Source organism: Aphidius gifuensis, linkage group LG3 (assembly GCF_014905175.1).
Source record: "Aphidius gifuensis isolate YNYX2018 linkage group LG3, ASM1490517v1, whole genome shotgun sequence".
In the NCBI taxonomy this organism is placed as follows: Eukaryota; Metazoa; Arthropoda; class Insecta; order Hymenoptera; family Braconidae; genus Aphidius; species Aphidius gifuensis.
The window spans coordinates 22,608,317-22,630,085 of NC_057790.1; the positions used below are offsets into that span (position 1 = coordinate 22,608,317).

General features: G+C 26.0%; 4 protein-coding genes across 7 annotated transcripts; 3 read left to right on the forward strand and 1 right to left on the reverse strand.

The window, feature by feature from the left end:
* Positions 1–70: 70 nt before the first annotated feature.
* On the forward strand, positions 71–2,433 carry LOC122852943. The gene has a single exon (XM_044153083.1). It carries the CDS (start codon positions 560–562, stop codon positions 1,178–1,180), a length of 621 nt encoding a protein of 206 aa, XP_044009018.1. The 5' UTR covers positions 71–559; the 3' UTR covers positions 1,181–2,433.
* LOC122852940 (mediator of RNA polymerase II transcription subunit 15-like) lies at positions 1,576–4,938 on the forward strand. Of its 3 annotated transcripts, none has more exons than XM_044153079.1 (3): positions 1,576–2,347; positions 2,737–2,823; positions 2,906–4,938. In XM_044153079.1, exon 3 carries the CDS (start codon positions 3,125–3,127, stop codon positions 4,583–4,585), a length of 1,461 nt encoding a protein of 486 aa, XP_044009014.1. In that variant the 5' UTR covers positions 1,576–2,347; positions 2,737–2,823; positions 2,906–3,124; the 3' UTR covers positions 4,586–4,938. The 3 variants fall into 3 exon arrangements, with proteins under 3 accessions (XP_044009014.1, XP_044009012.1, XP_044009013.1); XM_044153077.1 differs by having other exon boundaries at positions 2,094–2,347; positions 2,737–2,843; XM_044153078.1 differs by having other exon boundaries at positions 2,094–2,347; positions 2,737–2,814.
* A 1,871-nt stretch (positions 4,939–6,809) lies between these two features.
* Positions 6,810–21,518, forward strand: LOC122852942 (Na(+)/H(+) exchange regulatory cofactor NHE-RF1). Of its 2 annotated transcripts, none has more exons than XM_044153081.1 (3): positions 6,810–7,142; positions 14,768–15,639; positions 19,707–21,436. In XM_044153081.1, the coding sequence occupies exons 2-3, from the start codon at positions 15,211–15,213 to the stop codon at positions 20,049–20,051; spliced, it is 774 nt and encodes a 257-aa protein (XP_044009016.1). In that variant the 5' UTR covers positions 6,810–7,142; positions 14,768–15,210; the 3' UTR covers positions 20,052–21,436. The 2 variants fall into 2 exon arrangements, with proteins under 2 accessions (XP_044009016.1, XP_044009015.1); XM_044153080.1 differs by lacking the exon at positions 6,810–7,142 and adding an exon at positions 14,382–14,683 and having other exon boundaries at positions 19,707–21,518.
* On the reverse strand, positions 7,621–12,733 carry LOC122852939 (rab11 family-interacting protein 1). Its single transcript, XM_044153076.1, has 7 exons — positions 12,417–12,733; positions 10,600–10,638; positions 9,985–10,231; positions 9,382–9,757; positions 9,011–9,315; positions 8,478–8,931; positions 7,621–8,397 (listed from the first exon to the last, which is right to left on the reverse strand). Exons 1-7 carry the CDS (start codon positions 12,445–12,447, stop codon positions 8,221–8,223), a joined length of 1,629 nt encoding a protein of 542 aa, XP_044009011.1. The 5' UTR covers positions 12,448–12,733; the 3' UTR covers positions 7,621–8,220.
* Positions 21,519–21,769: the final 251 nt, after the last annotated feature.

A 21,769-nucleotide genomic window follows, 5' to 3' on the forward strand; every position in this document is an offset into this window, starting at 1 on the left:
TTCTTGACAATATTATGTCTTGTAATAATCTTAAGTAGGATTCAACTTGAAAAAAAAAATATATATTTTAATAATATTTGATAAAAAGTGTATACTATGTTTAATCTTACATTAATAATCTTAATGGGTAGTTAAATCTTGACCTTAGATTAGAAAATTTATATAAAAAAACTTTTTTATTATTTAATAAAATTATTATTTATCAAAGTGAGTTTATTTTTGTGGACAAGTATCGATTTATATGATAATATTGTAAAAGACTCGCTGTTTTTTATTTTTTTATATGGATTGTCTAGTTTGTGAAACACATGTGATTAAAAAATTAGATATTATTTTTAATTGTCGTCGTGGCTGTTTTGTTGTCGTTGACCTTTATACATCTGCCGGCAAGCGCCACTGTTTTAACAATCATACAAATTTTTTTTTCTTAATATCACCAACGTGTGGTGGGATGTCTCATGAATTAAATAAAATTTTATAATCAAATTAAGAATGAAATTGTGATATTAAAAAATGAATAAATGATTCTATACTTTCTCAAAAAAATATAGCCAACAAAATGAATAATCAAAATTATTGGAATAAAAAATCAAATGATTTGTTATCATTGTCATCGTCATCCACATCATCATCATCGAAACAAGAATCAAATATTGGAAAAAGAAAAAATTATAAAAGAGCATTGATAAAACCACATGAAACTGAAGAAGATGCAGCAATTCGTCGTCAACATGATGCTCAAAGAATGGCTAGATTTCGTGCTAAAAAAAAAAAAGCACTTGAAGAATCAAAAGCACGTGATGCAGCAAAACTCATGGAAATTGCAATGATAAATGAATTAAAAAGAAGAAATGTTGATTTTCATATTAAAAAAAAAATTATAAATAATAATGAAATATATAAAAATGATAACATTAATTTTAAAAATGACAACATTAATTTTATTGATGATATTCATAATATCAATGAAGAAATTAATCATGTTATGACAATGCCAAATGTCATGGGGCCAAATAAATATTTACAATTGCTTGATGCCATTGGTGAACTGGGTAAAAATATACGATTAACATATGCTGGTAGCAAGACATCAATTGAAAGATTAAAAAGTGGTATTACTCAGGCTAAAATCCTAGTCAAAGATTGTCTAATAGAAACCGAACATCATTTAGGACAATAATTAAAAAAAAAATTTCAAATACTCCAAATATTAATTGTTAATAAAAAAAAAAAAAAAAAAAATTTATCATCATATCGAAAAAATAATAATTGTAAAAAAATATATATAAAAACTACTCCAAAATTTATATTTCAAGTTAATAAATAATTTGTATAATTAATAAATTTTAATGTCAATTATTTTTAAATTAAATTATCAACTGTATATTTTATCAAATAAAAATACTATTATTGTTATTGATCAATAATAAATTTTCAAGTTGTATTGCAATTCCATCGTCCAGAAAAACAAAAACAAAAATGATGAAACTTTTTTTGTCTATTCAAGAAATCCTGGCAAAATTCCAATTGGATATGTCTGGAATCGAACGACAAGTTAGATGGACAATATTTTATTCCTCCCCTGGGTTGGCCCCTGTCCATTGCATAAGGGAGAGTCTGAGAGAGAGAGAGAGTCTCTTGAATATCCACAAACAAACACATACACATATACACAATTGTTCAATATAAATGTTGTATATTGAGCATCAACGAATGAGGTATAAATACAAAGAGAATAAGAAAATATATACAACAATAATGCACTAATACAAAGTCACCTGTTCTCCTTGGAAGTTGCTTCGTGGCCTTCTCCGAGTTTTGTCTCGGTCGTCTACGTATATTTCAATCAGGGGGTTGAGAAAATAGAGGGAGGAAGGGGTTATGGTCAATAAACGCGACCACGTCACACACTAAAAGCCTAGCCTATCGGCTCGACCCCACAATCTTTCTTCCTCCCTCCCTCCCCCCCAAACCCCCTTATTTCTTCTTCATCATCACCCCCCTCATCAACAACTAGTCTCTTTCTTTCTCTCTCTAATGCTGTCTTTCTCTCTCCCCCCCTTTTATTTGCCCCCATATATACACCAAAGAGTCGTCTTACATGCACGCGCACCCGATATCGTTATTTCCACCGACCCAATAAATTTTTTGCTCGTCCAGCATCATCATCAAAGACAAGTACACACTCTCTATTTATCATTAATAATCATTAAACAACAACCGGTGTTTTGTTTAATTTTTTTTTATACAATTTATTATTTTTATTATATTTACCTTGATTTATTTATTATAAACAAAGTGCACGTGAAAATGGAAATATATTACTCCAGCTTGATGACTTAAAAATGTAAGTTGTTGTTTTTTTTTTTAATTATTATTATTATTTTTATCGTGAATTGTGAAAATGACCAAATTGTCTCTCCGCCATTGTTGTGATTGGATGAGAAAAAACGCCAAGAGTTTACACTTTACATACACATTTTTATGTATTATTTTGTAAAATACATTTACATAAAAAGTGTGTGCATGTATGTATGATGGGTGTATTGGTGTATTGTACGCATGCGTTACTAATTTCTTCATTTAAAATTTTCAAAAATTGAATTAATTAATATAAATTGTTGATTTCATTTTTTTAGCTAATGTTTAAATAAATGTTGATTGTAATTTTGTTGTAAAAGATATTTTTTTGTTTTGAGTTGAAATTTTATTAATTTGTAATTTATTGGTTTCAAGGTTGATCGATATTATGGGCTTGTGATGATATAGAGTGACCGTTGGTCAACATTAAAACTGGTTCATCAAATGCCAAATGTAATAATGGTATAAATATTTCAAATACTGTAAGTACTTGATATTTTTTAAAATAATTTTATTAATAACTTTTTTGTTTTTTTTTTTACAGGAAAATTGGAGTTAAACAACAAGAACTTTGATCCAACAAGTTCATTAAAAAATCAACAAAAATTTTTTAATAAAGAGATAAAATCAAAAGAAAAAAAAAAAACAAACTACTATGTTTGTTTTAAATTAAATAAAAATATTAATTATCAACCAGTTAATCAAATATCCAGTAAAGAAGAAGAAGAAGAAGAAGAAAAATAAATAGATAATATTAAATTAAATGCAAGATTACCAGAAGGACATATTGATGTCAGAAACAGCTGAAGAAAGAGCAATAAGATTATATACTGCTGCTGAAAGAATGAAAAATGTACGTGCAAAAGAAACTGAAGAACAAGCTGCAATGAGAAGAATGCAAGAGGCACAAAGAATGGCAAGACATAGAGCTAAAAAAAAGCGTTGTCTTGATGAAAATTTAGCACGTGAAATATCAAAAATTGCTGAATTAACTAAAATGCCTGATCCAACAACAATAGCACAAATGTCAGAAATGAATATGAATAAAATATCAGCTGAATTAAAACAAATGATGGAACGTGGTAAAGTACCAGAACATATTGTACAAATGGCACAACTTGCTGAATTTAGTAAAATGACTGAACTTAATAAAATGTCACAAGACATGGCTAAAAGATATGAAATGGCTGAGTATGCTAAAAATACTGAATACATGAAAATGCAAGAAATTCATAAAATGACTGAATTTGCTAAAATGAATGAAATGGTTAAATTATCAGAAATGGCAAAATATAATGATTTAAATAAAATGAATGAAATGATGAAAATGTCACAAATGGTTAAAATGAATGAAGTACAAAGACTCAATGAAATTGCTAAATTAAATGAAATGGTTAAAATGACAGAAATGGCAAAATATAGTTCTGATTTATCAAAATTTAGTGAAATTGCACAAATTAATGAAATGGCTAAAGAAATTGCTAAAATGAATGAAAAAACAAAAATTAATGAAATGATTAAAATGGCTAATATGCAAAATGATATAACTAAAATGCCTGAATATTCAAAAATGGCTGAAATGGCTAAATTAACTGAGCTTGCTAAATTAAATGAAATAACAATTACTAAATTGAATGATCCACCTTCATCACAACAGCAGCAACAACAACATCATCAATCACATCATCAACAATCACACCAGCAACATCAACAACAACAACAACAACATCATCATCATCAGCAACAACAACAACAGCATCACCATCAACAACAACAACAACAACAACGTGAACGTCACGAACTTGAACGTGAACAACAACGACAACATCATCATCATCAACAGCAACAACAACAGCAGCAGCAGCAGCAACAACAACACCAACAACATCAACAGCAGCAACAACAACAACAGCAACAAAAAATGCAAGAAATATCAAGAATTCCTGAGCCAGTTATCACTGTGCCAAATCCAAGAAATTTACAAAATGTTCAAACAGTTCAGGCAGCTCAAGCAAGTCCCTCAAATACTATAAACTTTCCTTCAGTACCAGGTCAAGGTAAATACGCTCAATTGCTTGTTATTATTGAAGAACTTGGACGAGATATTCGTTTGTCTTATGCTGGTAGTCGATCAGCTGCTGAACGACTTAAAATGGGTATTCAACATGCAAGAATTCTTGTGAGGGAGTGTCTTCTTGAAACTGAACACAATGCACGACAATGATCTGTCAGTCTTTAGCCACAATAGTCTATTATTATTATTATTTTTCATATTTTACAAAAAAAAAAATACAAAATATGATAATGAAAATAAAATTAAAACAAAAAAAAAAAAAAAAGAGTCTCATTCCTGAGTGGATTTTTCAAATCAATCTCGAGAAAATTTATATTTAAGTATCCTCGATTTTGTGGAGGATGTTAATCAAATATTTTTTATTATTTTTGGAGTATTGTTATGTTTAAAAAAAAAAATTTTTTTTTTGGCATTTATTTATAATAAGAAACACAAGTTTCATGTACTACTGTATAATGTACTAGATGAATGATTCTGAAGTTAAAAAAAAAAAAGTGTCTTGGCAATTGTAAAATGCATTTGAATGAATTTAAAAAATTTTTGTTATTATTATCGACGAAAAAATATATATATATTCTATTCCATGGTTTGCACAATTCTATATGCAATCATTATAAATTGTTGATGAATTATTTCGAAAAAACAATAAACAAAACAAAAAAAAAATAAATGATTTTTAAAATTTGGGCAATAACAAATTGAATGGATAAATTTAAAATATAAAATCATTAATTTTTAAAAACTGTTTTCTTTTCTTTTTTATAAATATATAAAAAATATTAAAAATTATTATTAAAAAAATAAGATTTATATATTAATTTTTGAACAATCGAAATTTTTGTGATGATATTTTCTTTATAAATTTATAATGGACACTTGATATTTTTTTATTTTCATTTATTGAATTTAAATAATATATATTTTGAAATGTATTGACATTTTATGTACTATCATGGGGTGATTGAATAGTTTAACGATTTATTAATTATTGAATCGGAATTAAAATTAAATAAACAAAAAAAAAAAATATTATAAGTCTTTCTTATAGGGTATTGATGATAAAAAAAAAATAAATAAAAAAAACAATTTTGTAATTATTTTTTGTTTTTATTTCATGTGTCATAGATAGCGCTACCGTGGAGAAAAAAAAACTAAAAATAAAATGCAATTTGGTAGTTGATGTTGTTCTTTGAAAATAGAAAGAGATAAAAATATTTTTCTAAATCAGGCCATGTTCTGTTGGTTCTTGATCACGACATTCAGGATGACACCAAGAAATAGGTGACGTAATTTTGTCCTAGCAGTTTTTTCCGATAGAACGTGTTTTGATAAATAATGCGACGACGGATTCAACAAGTTGGAGTAAAAAAAAAAAAAAAAACAGCTATAAAACGTTTGAAAAATGAAGGACTCAAAAAAAATATAGATTTACTTACATTCAACAAAGTGAGTAAATGAGTATTTGAATTATAAATTGAACCGAAAAAAGATTGATTAAAAAAAAAAAACAGAATGATGACGTTTCTTTGCGAATCATAAATTTTAAATAAAACAAGAAATAGTATATTAAAAAAAAAAATAATAATAATTAGAAAATTTTAGAATAAAAATAGAAAGAAATGACTCACCAAGTATGAATGACAAGAGAACAGACACTGGATCATACAGAAGACAAAAGCCACAGGTTTCAATTTCCTCGATAATTTCGAGTATAAATTGACAGGCCCATTAAATCCAAAACAATGTTGAAGAATTGATTGATCCCAAAAATCCAAATCAGCAGCGTTATTAAAATTCACAAAAGTCACAAGAAACTAAATAAATTTGCACTAACACTATTACACACTTTTCACGATGTTGAAAGCAAAGAGCTGGACTAGAGACAACGATGTTCATAGCAGGACTGAGCAGAACACACAAATGTTGAATGGCCACAAAATTGTAGTGGACGCTCTCAAAAGCCTGAAGCGTGAGTAAATGCGTGCTAATCCCATGGCTGCTTCAGTTAATCGGCCAATCCAAAATATTTCTCCAATTGAGAGCTTCTGCTCGGTCCAGCTCGGATGATGACGATGGCAGCTAGTAGTGTAGTAGTAGCTGTAGTAGTGACGTTGACCCTCCAAGACGTCCAGCAATCAAATGACGAAAATCGAATTTTACCCCTTTCTTTTATAGACTTTTTGATGTAAAGAGTGCACGAATCACATCGCGAGTTGAGTAAAAAACTCACACGAAATTGTAAACAGCGAGCCAATCACAGAGCAAGAAAAGCTGTCTATAAAAGAAAGGGGTAAAATTCGATTTTCGTCATTTGCTTGCTGGACGTTCTGGGGGGTCAACGTCACTACTACAACAACTACTACACAGCTACTAGCTGCCATCGTCATCATCCGAGCTGGACCGAGCAGAAGCTCTCAATTGGAGAAATATTTTGGATTGGCCGATTAATCTGAAGCTGCCATGGGATCAGCACGCATTTACTCCCGCTTCAGACTTTTGAGAGCGTCCACTACAATTTTGTGGCCATTCAACATTTGTGTGTCCTGCTCAGTTCTGCTGTGAACATCGTCGCCCACTAGTCTACATACAAATATTTGTTTGGATTTAATGGGCTTGCCAATTTGGGCTTGGATTGTCGAGGGAATTAAAACCTGTGGCTCCTGTTTCCCGTATGATCCAGTGTCTGTTCTCTTGCCATTCATATTTGGTGAGTCATTTTTTTTTATTTATATGTGAAATGCTCCATTTTCTTTCTTATTTAAATTTTCGGTTCATATATTTCACGTTTTCTATCAAGTTTTGAAGTGATTTTAAATTAGTGATTGGTTATTTATTTCTTTGCACAAAATTAAAATATAATATAACAACTCGGTCAAAATAAATTTATTTCTCGAAAAATAATGACAGCCAGATTCATCATTCGTTAAGTTCGCGTATTGTTCGTGATAATATATCTGTGAAAGTGTCAAAGTATTTTGAGTTTTGCGTTTCATTGTGAATTAAAATTTATCAAACTGCGATCAATGGCTCTTGGTTGATAAAAAATATAAACAACAAGTCAACAACAACACAATATTAAAAACCCCAAGCTCACTGACAGCTCACACAAGTTAATCGCTCCGACATGAACGCCAATTTTTAAGCTAGGTAAAAAAAATGCAACAAGTTTCTTGACAATAATTCAACAAAAAGCCCATTTATTAAATATATCGCAACGACATTTTTTTTTTTTTTTATTACTTTCTCTTGTACATAACCAATTTTTTTGACACATTATTATTATTTAATCAAAATAACAAACGAAAAAAGCAAATATAATTCTTTGGACAGTTATTAACAATTAGAACAGTTAATACAAAAAAACAAAACAACAATTATTTTTGATTTTTAAATTACAAAAATGAAATAATAACAATCATTTTTGTAGGAAGACAAGAGAGAGTATCTTTTAATACGAAAAAAAAAAAAAAAAAAAAACAACTTTTTTTTATCAGTCATCAGATGAAAAATGTTCAAGATTTTTCATTTTATAAATAAGTAAATAATAAAAATATTAGCAATAATATTTAGTACTATAAAAAAAAAAAAAAAAGTGTCAATTAATAATTACTAATTAGTTTAAATATTAAACTGTCAAAGATAGTCAAAAAGACCATTTTAATAAACAATAAAAATAAAATATATTGGCAGTAAATTTATATATTTTCATAAAAATTAAATTCTCAAAAATATTCATTTGACACATTAAGGCAATGGTTTTTTTTTTGTATATAATTATTAATAAATTATTGTTTTCCGGGTGATGATAATCTTCGATTAATTTCATATGGATTTTGAAGTAATCTTGGTGATGCTTCAATAACACGTAAAAGAAGTGAATCAATATAATCTTCCATGTCAGCAAGACGTTTACGTTTATCAATAACTTCAGTTTGTAACTGTAAAGCCAGCTCAATAAGATCCTTGATAAAAAATAAAAAATAATTGTATTAATTAATTTATATAAATTAATAATATTAATTGTTTTGAATAATAAACAAACCTCTCGACTTTTTCCCTCAAATTGTGCAAGAATTTCATGAGGAAGTCTGCTTTTGTTGATCATTGTATTTTTCATACCATCTTCACCACCAATTATTATTCTTTCAGATGATGAATCATCAAAATTATTTTTTCCTTTATTTTTTTTTTTATCTTTTTTAATTTGTTTTTTATCTTTATTATTTTCATTCATAAATTTATCATCAAAACGTGAATTTGGACTATTTTCTCTGATTAAATATTTATCATCTTTCAATATTTTATCTTTGATTATTTTGTCATCTTTTATTGGATTACGTTTTGTTGATTGATTAATTATTTCACGTGGTGCTGGACTTGGTGGTTCTGGTGTATCATAAATTTTTGATGTTGGCAATGGTGATGCTGCTGGTGATATATCATGATTATCCTTTGGTTCATCTATCAAAATTCTTGGAGTTGATTTATTGTCCCATCTAGAAAAAATTTATTCATTTAAATTTCATTTGAGCAACAACAACAAAAGTTAAATAATTACAAAATATTTTTTTTTACCTTTTTAATTGATTATTTGATTGTATACCATAAAGTTTTCTACCCCACTCATCTGGCTCTTGATTATCTGATTTTGGTGATGAATTAACTGATGTAGTTCTTGGTGGTTTATTTGGTGCAATATTTGCTGGTGGTGATGATGGTGGTGGTGTTGTTGATGATGATGTATTTGTTTCATTTGTTGTTCGACCAAATGAACTTGGTGTTGTTGTTATTGTTGAATTACTTGAATAACCTGATGTTATGACACTTGATACAGGCACATTTATTGATGACGTTGAACTCTTGTGTGATAAATCATCAAACTATAATTTAATAATAACAAATTTAATTATATATAATTTTAATTTAACAAATGTAAAAATACTCACTGCAAATTCATCATCATCCTCACTAATAACACCTGGATCAGCTTCACCCGGTTCTTGTTTTGATTGTCTTATATAATGTTCATCAATTTCATCAAATTCATTTTTATCCAATTTATTTTTACTTTTTCCTTTAACACGATTACCAATTGATTTTGCCAATTTTTTAAGACCTTTACGTTTTTCTAAACTTCCAATACTCAATAAACTTCCACCAATTGATTGTGCAGCTGTTGATAATTGTCCAAGTGAACTTTTATGTCTTTCTTTTTTAGTTAAATCTGTTAAACTTCCAGCTTTTACAATAAAACCAATTTTAACTTCTAATTCACCACGATTTTTTGTATTATCTTTACCCGGTTTATTTTCCAATGTATACCTATTGATATTATTAAATAAATTAAATAATTATTTTTTATTATTATAGTTGACAAAACTATAAAATACACTTTATCAACATTTTATTGTTTTTTCTCGTTTAGCATATTTCATAGTTGAGTCATATCTAAAATTATACTTAAACATAGTGTAGGTTGTTGCTTTTTTTTATTAATATAATTATTATACTTGAGTGAATAAAAAAAATTAAATAAACATCATTATTACCATCTGTTTTTTGGTCTTTCATAAACATCAAAGCTAGACAGTGGTACAGATATTGTACCGAGAAATTCATCAACACCAAGAAAATTACGATGAAGTGCTGTTAATACAATTTCAGCAGTATTACCCTGTGATGGTATTTGAAGCTCACATTCTTCATGCCATTCAACACTTTCTGTTGCTTTTTCTTTAACTGATGTTTGATATTTTTCTTTTCCAATACCAATTGTAACAAAACAGTCATTTGTCTCTGTAAATAATCAAACACAAATAAATTAGTGTGTTGAATTCATTAGCAAAAAAAAAAAAAAAAAATATATATATCAGACACATTTTTTTATTGTATACCAATCAATTTGCCAACTTGTATTTACTCGTTAATTTATTTACGTAAATACTCAAGTATACCAATGAAAAAAAAATGAAAAAGAAAAAAGTCATTCAAGGCTTGGAAAAAAATATCACGTGATCAATACTAATGGAATTTCTTGACGATTCATTCATCGTATATATATATATATATATTTCTTTCTTTTTAAATAAATAAGTTGACGCGTAGGCGAATTAATTCATCAATTTATATCAATCACTTGAAATATATATATTTTGTTAACTCACTGTGTTTTCCTTTTGTCAGTAAACCCTTGGCTCTTTGAACTGTAACAAAATTAGAAACAAAAATTAATCTACAATATAATGAATTGATATTATAAAAAAAAATATATATAACAATTCTGGAATTTATTGACGCATTTACAATTTTCAATGAGTAAATTATTTAATTATTTATTAAGTCATGACATATTTATGTGACGCCCATATGAAGCACGACATCCTGTCGTCTTTCGTCTCATCACTCTTGCACTCTCGATGCATACACCTCAATTGACTTTCTTCATCATCATCATCACCATCATCATCTAGCAGCTATTGTAAAATATATATTTATATATTTGAATGATTTAGTTTTTTAAATATAACATCATCATTGTTATTTCACGGGAAATTGCGTTTATTTTTTTTTTAATTTTTTTGTAAAAAGTTTCCATCAAAGGCGTTTAACTGTAGGAATTCATTATCATGTGGTATTTTTATATTTTTAAATATATTCTTTCACGGAGCATGGACTGATGTACACAGGGAAAGGCCAGTTGTTTTTGTTTTGTACGTGACTTGACGTTAATGCACACGTTGAATGCATCTCCGGTATGTACATTCCATCTGTAGATTGTTTTTCCCCCTTTTTATTATAATTTTTTTACATACATATATTTACATTTAAGTATTTATTTTTTTTTTCTCACTTTTTTCAATAAAAATCCTGTATTCTTCAATCACGTTTATAAAATACATGATTCAATGATAATTTTAAAATAATATTATTATTATAAAAAAAAGAAATCAACAAGTTAATTTCACATGTTAATAGAAACAGCAATATGTGAGAATATTAAAAATAAAAAAAAAACTTGAAACTTGGGTGTGTGTATTAACTAGTCATTCAACAAGTAATAATTATTAATGTTTTTTTTTTTTTTATAATAAAATAGTGTCAGATATTTTTTTTTCTATATAAACAAGTATTTTTGAAATGAAATTTTTTCAATATTTTAAAAACCAGTTACATCTTTTTTTTTTTTTTTGGAATATTTTAATAAAAAACAAATTGTCAATCTGGTTTTATATTTTACATAAAAATATTTATTAATATTCATATTTTTTTAATGATGACAAGACAATATTGAATATAAAAAAATAATTAAAAAAGAAAGATAATTTTTGAAAGGGATAAATAAGTTTGATTGTATTTTTTTTATTTTTTTGTTATAACACGGTGTCATTGTACGTAACGGTTAGCTAGACACATTAAATATACAGGTATATCAGCATAGTTTTGTTATTTTTTTTTAACTAAAAATAAAAAAACCAAAGTTGGCACATTGTAAAATTTTAAATGCTAAATGTAGAAGAGAGTGGTTTTTATGATAAACATCATGTGGTTTCACTCTGGAGCCCGTATACATAAAACAATAGAAAATAATTGTGGTTAAAACGTATCGTGTGATATATTAAAATAAATAATGGTAAATTATATTTTAAAAAAATTAAAAAAAATAATATGTATATTAGTGTACGCATGATCAGATTTATATTTCATACCGGCATGTTGCTTACGGTACATTGACTCACCTGACCTACCTACCCACTTCATAAACAAGATAAATTTGCCCTTCCATTTATATATTTATATCAAAACATTTGTTGTGATAATAATTATAATAACATCAACAACAACAACAACAGCATGAACCCTTTCAACTTTCAATTATTAAATTATTATATAAATGTCAGGGCCAAAATGCAAACACAATAATATTATCTTGTTTAGATTTATATTTATAAATTTTTATCATTGAATTTTATGACGTACGTACCTGTCACTTGGACGTGTGTTGGACTCCACATGTTGACATACGTTAAATCCAATTCATTGACAGATGTAAATTTTTATTGTCCTATTTACCTTGATGAAAAAATATCCACTGTTATGTCACAATTATTAAATATTTCACAATATACACATTTAGATATACACTATTTAATTATTATTGTATTATTTTTTTTTTTTTGATGTTTTTTATTTTTGGTTTATTACGTTATAATGATGCGACACCTGGTGGAACCAGTGGACGTCCGTAAAATGCGGACAATCGCGAACAACTATCACAATGATCAAGTCAATTCAACCTCCATATAAGAGGTATTTTTGTTTGAATTTGTGCTTAGTACGCATATACATGCGCAGCCACTTCCAATTGAAATATTATACAGGAACGTAGCAATAATATTGAATACCTGTTGATTAATAATTTAATATTACACAACAGGTTGGTGTGATTTTTTTTTTTTTTATTATTTCATTACCTATAGATGAAATTTAAAATAAATGAGAATTTTATTTTTGGTTTTTTAAATACTGAGTTATTATTATTTATATTATAATTTAGCTTGTTAAATAACTAATGATATTTATAGATTGAAAATTTCAATGAAAATATATGAATAATTTTAATTGTTTGGTATTTTTTACAAATAATATAGGCGCAGTTTGTAAATTTTAATTCAAGGTTGAGTTACAAAATTATCCGGTAAATATTATTTGATTAATTGATTTTATACAGAAAATTGTTGGATAATATTATTTAATAATATTTCAAGTATTTTTTGGCAAGTGCTCATCATCAGTACAATGAAAGTCAATGAGTTTCATTTTATTAAAATTAAGTAGTAATTGTTTATATACAAATCCAAAATAACAAAAATAATATTGATGGTTTTTTTTTTTACGCCCTAAAATATATATTTTTTTAGTATCTCATCATCCAGATATTCCATATCAAATCATTTAAAGCAATCGAGAAACGCCCTACAGGCTACAGGTAGATTAACAAAAAAAAAAATCATTTGTCCGAGTAAAAATTTCAAATCAATTAAGATATCAATTGACGATAAATTCAAAATTCGTTCCCACATTTACAATCATTCTTTTTCGTCTATTTTTTTTTGCATTAAATCAGTTATAATGTCGGCTTATTTGTGTAATAAATTTTGATAATTAACCTTGAAGAATAACAACAAAAAAACTAACATATCAAAATCACAAAATAAAAAATATCATAAACAATTTATTGAAAATATAATTTAAATAAAATTATAAAATAATATAATAACAATAATTAAACGGAAGTGATGCTTAAAATTAACACTAATCCATAATTTCAATGAATCATTATTTCGTAATAAAAAATATAATTAATTTTAAATTAAAAAAAAAAAAACTTTAAATTAATATTTCAATACATCATTTTTTTTATTCCTAATTAATTCATTTATCAACAAAACTATTTGTTTTTTTTACATGTCATTTTAATCATCAATTTGACTCATCTTTTATCGATGCTAAAAAAAAAAAACATTTCCATTGTTGTATCAACAGTGAATGATTACATCACCTCATGACTATATTATTTGAAAAAACATACCTTTATTCCACTTAATTCTCACTATTACAACATATTTTCATAAACCTTTAATACAATTGTTTATATGCTTCATTTAATTTCATAATTTTTTAAAATTTATTACATTTTTTTTATACAATATATTCCAATTTTTTCATTAAAAAAAACAGTCAAAATAAATTTTTTAAATATATATTTATTATTTTTTGATTAATCATTTGTTTGTATTTTTATCAACAAAGTAGACAGTGGATTGTATATATTTTTTTTTGTTTAATAATTATGATTCGATAAATCATTATCAAGTTTGAACAAGGTTCATGCTCCTGCTGTGATGAGGAGCCACTGTAGCGATTAAAGGCCCATTGGTATTTTTTTTTTCCCCTCAGTTCTCCTCAGTTCTCCTCCTCATGTTCAGATGCTAGCTGCTTTACCCTTTCCGCAGGTTGTTCTCTTGCTGTGAGCACTCACCTTCGTGTTTCGTGTAATAATATTTCTTCCGTCTTTGTCGCGAGTCGGCGACAGTGCTTTGCATGGATTATTTCATCGTATCACTTATTGGACCCGCTTAATAACAAAAAATATTATTATAAAAAGAATATTATATTATCAAATAAAAAAATTAAAACATTCACATTTCAAGATAATAAATTATATCATTAAATAGAAGAGTTATACTGGTAAGAAATTAAATCAATAACAAGTTTGATTATTATTCGATTAATTTTGTGTTGAAAATAATTTTTTTTCAATGAATTTTTCAGTGAATCCTTGGTTGAAGACTTGAGACGTCCTTGAAACGCATACACAGTCTGAAGGAAGGATCCAGAGAGCCCAGTAAAGAAGAGAAAGAAAAAAATACAGATAAAAATTTGTAGAGAAATAAAAAAATAAAAGAAGAATCTCATGACAGGTTAACCGAGAAAGTGAGGGGAAAAGAAAAAGAGTGTAAAGTGCTGAAAAAATTTTGGATAAAACCTGGGAGAGAAAGAGAGCAAGAAAAAAAAAAAAAGGAGAAAAGTTGAATTCTTGAGAAAGAAGATAGACACAGCTGTGTATATACGTTTGTTCATTAAAATTGGTTCCTCCAGATCATCATCATCATCATATATTTAAAAAAAAAAAAATATATTAATTGATACTATTAAAAAGGAAGAATAATATTAACAAAGTGTCAGTGTTAATTTAATTTAAAAAAAAAAAAAAAATGTCGTTGATGAAAGAAGAAAAACCATGGGCAAGATTGTGTCATATTATAAAATGGGATGATTTTGATGGCTATGGATTTAATTTACATGCTGAAAGAGGAAAAAATGGACAATTTATTGGTAAAGTTGATGATGGATCACCAAGTCAAGCTGCTGGTTTACGTCAGGGTGATCGTATTATTGAAGTTAATGAAATAAATATTTTAAATGAAACACATAAACAGGTAGTTGATCGTATTAAAGCATTTGCAAATGAAACAAAATTACTTGTTGTTGATCAAGAAGCTGATGAATATTTTAAAACAAATAATATCATTATTCGTGGTACATCAACGACACATATTAAAATTATTAAAACACCAGAAAAAAATCCAGCAAGTATTGAAAATGAAGCAAGATCTGAGGGTAGCATCAGTTCCATGGAAGATGTGAGTTTATTATTTATCATATCAACTATTTTTTTTATCTTTAAATTATCTTTTTGTTTAAATAATTATTTTTTTTTATTATTTTTTTAAAATTCATTAAACGTATGTCGTAAAACTTTCCACATGACAAATTTAAACGACTGTGTGCTCGTTCAGCCGAGGCAGGTCGGGGACACTTGCAGAAAAAATAAAAAAAAAAAAATTTTTCCTTATTTTGAAATATTTAAAAAAAATATATATATAAATCCATACGTAATTTTATAATTTGCTTTTTTTTAGCTCCAAAAATATATGATTTTTTCTCCAATCTTTTAGGATATAATTTTTTTTTCATTTTAATTAAAATCAAGATTTAGTATATTTGTTTTTCCTCATACTTGTATACACATTAAGAAATAATTTATTTGGTTTTTATTTTATTATAATTTTTTTTTTTTTTTTAACCGCAAGGTGGTTGTTTGTATGTGATCATCATCATCATCTGATCCACGTGTATGATGATCTCAAGGTCGTCAACAATATACACCTCTCTCATATTTACCATGAATCTTTATTTTGTGTTAATCACTTGAAATATTTTATCATGACATTTACTGCATAGACAGCTATATATTTTTCATCATCTTTTTTTTTAATTATTATTATACATTTTTTTCTTTGAGCATTTGTTGCCCAATAGACACACACACATATGAGACGTATTATGGAATTTTTTTTATCTTTTTTTTTTACCTGAGAATTAACAGTAAAAGTGCGGATTTTATATAAAAGACTATGTGAATATTTATTCTTCTAAAGCATCTTCACTGGGCGTCATTATAATAACACGTGATATCACAATGATTTAGTCGTTCACTCTGACAAAACTTGACTTGTTTTTTATTTTTTTTTTTTATATATTTACTCATGTCAAGTTAAAAAATAAAATAAAAAAAAAGAAATTTAAACAAGTGAATTGAATTCATGATGGTTTCAATTTTTATTCAAGTGAAATTATGTTTTTGGGTCATTGAATAATTACCCATATTTTTTATTTTTTTTTTTTTACATTTATTTATCACTGTTTTAATTGACAGTATTATTTTTATTTTTTAGCCAAAATTTTATTTTTATTTTCTCTACTCATTAATGTGCTGGTATTGTTATTGTCGTATGCACAAATACTGCATGCGTAATAATATTCGTCATTTTTCTTATCGCTGTAATTGCAATTGTTCCAATCTTACCTCGGGGATTTCACATTTTTCCCATACCACCCCCCACTTTTAAACTAATTTTCTATTTTTTTTTTTACATTTGTTATTTAACTTTAAACACTTAAAGTAGTTTTACTATCTTTATAAATAACAATAGATTTATATATTTTTCGATTGTAAAAATATAATTTTATGTTATCACTGATGACACAATTTTTATTTATCATGTAATTTTATTAATTACATGTTATTTAAATTGTACAAATATTTGATCATTAACAACAGTTCATTGTACTTTTATTAATATCATATTTTCTGTATACTTTTTTTTTTTTTTTTTTTTGTTTGTGGCATGATTTAAAATCAACGCTCAAAGTGAGTGTGCAGAGAAATCGATATTATTTTATCTAATCAAACTCTTTGCTACCATTTTAATCTTACTCTCAAATAAAATTATTCAATCAAATCATGTATATTTAATGATATTTACCTTTCTTTTTTTTTTTTATTTTCTACTACAATTTATTTATTTCATAAGCATTTATTACCTTATAAATCTTGCATTATTATATTAATTTTTTAATTTAATATTACTTAAATATTATTTTATTTTATTCTGTTGATATTAAAAAAAATATATATACATTCCATTTTTACTAATTTTATTATTATTTATGGCATTGCATTGATAAGCTAAAGTTTTAAATTTAAAACGGATGTTGATTTGCTACCGGAAATTATTTATCATATGATTATAAACTAAAAATATTCTTTTGGATCCAAATTATTTTTTTTTTTTTTTCATTATTCCTCTTATATACGACTAGATTTTATAAATGTAGTTATTTTTAAATTTCCGCATGATACTTACGTAAAAAAAAAAAAAATTCAAGTAAATATATACATGGACAAGTTGACATTTATTTGTTTCCTGAAAGATAAAAATAACAAAAAAAAAAAAAATAATACTTTTTTTTTATATTGTTACAATTCGAGAAAACAAGTCATTCGACAATTTATTTATCGATGTGACATCAATAACCGCGAGTATCGAGAAAAATATGTATTTTTTATTATTTTTTCTAGATATCAGGTTACCTTGAGACGTCTTATTGTATAATCTCCCTGTTGCTAAATAAACTTTTATATATTTTTTATTGTTTTTATGTGCAATTGACGAAGAAAAGACAAGAATCACTCTAGCATGTCTTTCGATGATGGTTAATAATAATCGTTTTGCTATTGACTACACGCGCTCAACCATCAAATATTAGTGTTTCCTGTCTTGAAGAATTAAATTAACATTAATCTGTGTATATTTTTTTTAAATTTTCTGTTTATCTAGCTTATTTAATCACGCGCTTTTGAAGCATCCTAAAGTCACATAATTCCGTTGCACTTCTTGCAATTATTAATTTACTTCAAACATGACAACATATACGAAAAATATTTTTCTTCTTTTTATATTAAAAAAAAAAAAGATAAATTTATTTGTTTGTCATATTATGATTGACATAAAGTAAATATATTATTAAAAAAAATATAATTCATTTTATAAATAATAATATACAATTTTTTTTTTTTTGTTTATTGAAATAAAATTTATATATTATGTACTTTCATTTATCTTCATGTATTGACAAAAATTCATCAGTCTAGTCTGACTGACTGAATATTATAATGAAAGCAAGATAAGCTACCAAAACAACCACGTGTTGAACACGCAAGTCTTTCTCAATTTCCGTATTGAATGCTGACTCTCTTGTTTAACCGGTTAAACATGTATAAGATTTTCCTGTCACCAGTTTTACTGCGTTACTATCGAGTTATTTGAATTCTCTCAGCCTTTCAGCAATCACCCAAGAAGCTATAAACTCATTATTTATCCGGTATTTTCAATTATCAAGTTAGAAGAAAAATTAAAAAAGCCCCGCAAGTGTGATGAATCAAGTAACACGCTTCATTATCGCTTTGTTATTTTTATTTTTAATTTCTCAATTAAATTTTTCTGGAGCATATTGTCATTGAGATAACATGCTAAAGTTAATTTTCTTCTAGTGGGTAGATGATGATTTTAAGAAAAAATATTCATGATTGTTATATTGACCAAATCATTAACGCCCAAGAATTTTTAAAACGGCTAGAATTAATGTCGATGAACTCTCATCATCATCATCTTCAACAGGTGCATTTTATTTACTCATTTAATTTTTATTACTTCTTTTACTTTTAACTTTCTTTATTTATTATTTTTTTTAATTATTAATCAGTTAATTTTGTTTTTTTTTTTATTAACAATATGCTTGAGTAATTCAATATAGCCAATAAAATTATTCTATTGAATGCAACTACTTTCATGATTCAAAGGTTGCTCGGTCAATAATTAATTGAACCAGATAGTGATCTCTGTAGTTGTCATATTATACATCAATATGTACACAAAGTTAAATGATTATATTGAATTCTCATTGATACATACACACACACACCCTTCTCTATGAAATTCCTTTTACTTTAAATTTTTTTGCATTGTCACCTTGACTTGATTTTTATTTTATTTTTCATAGTTTCTCAAACTCTGTACATTGTAATGAGTTTACAAATACACTGATTTTTTTTTCACAAAAAATAATAATGATAATTTATTAATAAAATTAAAAATAAAATGTGGCGCGTTAACAAGACACGATCGACCTTGGTCACAACACGTATCTCCCACCTGCTATGCAGTCATGTGGGTCATACAGCCAAGTAGAATCGTGCGACGAACTTAAATACAATTTATTTTTACATGTGTTTTTACCTTATATAGATTGTTAATAACTTAAAAAAAAAAAAGTACTAAAAATTATATTTTAAATTGTATTTCAGAATATGAGAAAATCTGTTGGTTCAAATGACACATCATCAAATAATGGTAGTACAATTGCAGCAACAACAACACCAACAAGTGAAGATATAATGTCATCAGATAAAATAACTCATGAAAATGGAAATAATGATAATAATGTTGATAATGGTAATAATGGTGCTATTATTGATCAGCATGATGGTCATTCTGAGACTGGTAATGGAACAACAGCAACTAAAAAAGGTTTAAATCTCATGATGAGTGCTAAAGAATTACGTGCTAAACTTGCTGCACGTAAAAAATATGATCCTAAAAAAGAATCATTGGGATTTAAAGATAAATTTGATATTGTTCAAAAATTGTAATACATTATTTACTAATGTATCTTCAACATAAACGCTTACATTGTTATCAATTATATACGCGTTATTGATATTGTTTTATCGTTTTCTTTTTATTTTTTTGTCATATTGATTTACAATTGTAAACACCGTCCAACAATATCAATTATTATTTCAATTATTATTATTTTCTTTTCTTATTTTTTAAACTTGACATTGGTTTACGTACTAAAAGACATTTTTTTAAAATTTATAATTTCATATCAACTTTTGTTAAATTTTTGTTTTTTTAAATACAACATTAGTCTGTGGATTTATTAAGAAAATGATAATAATTATTTTATTATTAGTGTTAAAATATTCCTGCAGTGCAGTGATAAATAGTTTTTTTTTTTCTTAGTTACTTGAAAATTTTTGAATTTTTATGATGATTATAAAACTTGGTTTATATCCACAACTAAATTTTCAAGATAAAAAAAATAATAATTTAAAATGCTGTATCCAACTACGTGGTCTTATGTAATCGTGTCAATTATCACGTTTGTCATTGACGTCTAATCGAATCACTTCATCATTTATTTATTTAAAAAAAAAAAATTAATTATTATTTTTAAATTCGATGTATAGAAATAATAATGATTATGTCATTATAATATTTCGAGTAATTTGATACTGTTATGTATTTTCAATTTTACATGGCAATGATCTTAAAACTTGGTGAACGACAAGGTTGTTTATTTTTTTTTTTTTATGATGAAGAGATTCTTAAAATACCGTTCAAATATTTAAAAAAAAAAGAAATAAAAAATACGATAAAATATTAATTAATATTTAAAATTCATGTTGTCTATAAATTTTCGAATCAGTATATTATACTTATAGAAAAATAAAAAGTACTTAATATTTTTTATAATGAATATACTTTTTTATCGACCGACGATAGCAGAATAACTTGAGTTTTAAATTTAAAAATATGTGCTCAGAAAAGCCAGCTTATAAATTAAAAAATAATAATAATAAGATGAAAAACTCTAAACAGTTTATTGTAAATATAATGAAAATTTAAAAACAAAAACAAAAAAATAATTCTCGTGCAATCGGCTGGGTAAAATACTCCAAAATTAACATGCTTATACATCAAATAGTTGAAAATTCTCCACTCAAATACATTTAATAATTAAATAATAGTTAAATTTGAGAAAATATAATTTTACTGAGGCCTTAAAAATGTATATAAGCCATGTTTAGATCGTACATAAATACAATGAAAATACCGATGCCAATTACACTTGTTAAATTACAATAATCACTGAGTTAAAATATTATTACATAAGTTTAATTAAGTCAATTTGTTTTTGTCGCAATGAGCACTGTTATGTATGATTTTATTTTTCTGTAAAAAAAAAAAAAAAAATACATGCTACGTTCACAAATGAATGTTTTAAATATATTTCTATTGTGTGTTTGTTTTTTTTTTTTTAAATTAATTATGTATAACAATAATTAACCAACAATAACTAAATAATTATTTTCATTATTATTTAACTTTCAGGGACAGTGAGGTGTTAATTCAAGTATGACTAATTAATGTGTTGATGTCAGGGATCAATTACATTTTCACTTGTGAATATTTAAACGAAAAAATTAATTGTTAATAATAATAAAATAATGAAGCTTTTGAAATCTAGTTGGCCGACTCTCAAGAGTCTCAATCGAAATCATCAGAACCAGCTGACAATAAC

Bases quoted from the DNA above. Each gene is read 5' to 3' on its own strand.
- LOC122852943 (XM_044153083.1), top strand. From the start codon at position 560: ATGAATAATCAAAATTATTGGAATAAAAAATCAAATGATTTGTTATCA.
- LOC122852940 (XM_044153079.1), top strand. From the start codon at position 3,125: ATGCAAGATTACCAGAAGGACATATTGATGTCAGAAACAGCTGAAGAA.
- LOC122852939 (XM_044153076.1), bottom strand. From the start codon at position 12,447: ATGTGGAGTCCAACACACGTCCAAGTGACAG. The intron at 10,639-12,416 runs GTACGTACGTCA...ATTTTGTTACAG, and splicing joins AACACACGTCCAAGTGACAG to TTCAAAGAGCCAAGGGTTTA. The intron at 8,398-8,477 runs GTTTGTTTATTA...TTTTTTATCAAG, and splicing joins TTGAGGGAAAAAGTCGAGAG to GATCTTATTGAGCTGGCTTT.
- LOC122852942 (XM_044153081.1), top strand. From the start codon at position 15,211: ATGTCGTTGATGAAAGAAGAAAAACCATGGGCAAGATTGTGTCATATT. The intron at 15,640-19,706 runs GTGAGTTTATTA...ATTGTATTTCAG, and splicing joins GCATCAGTTCCATGGAAGAT to AATATGAGAAAATCTGTTGG.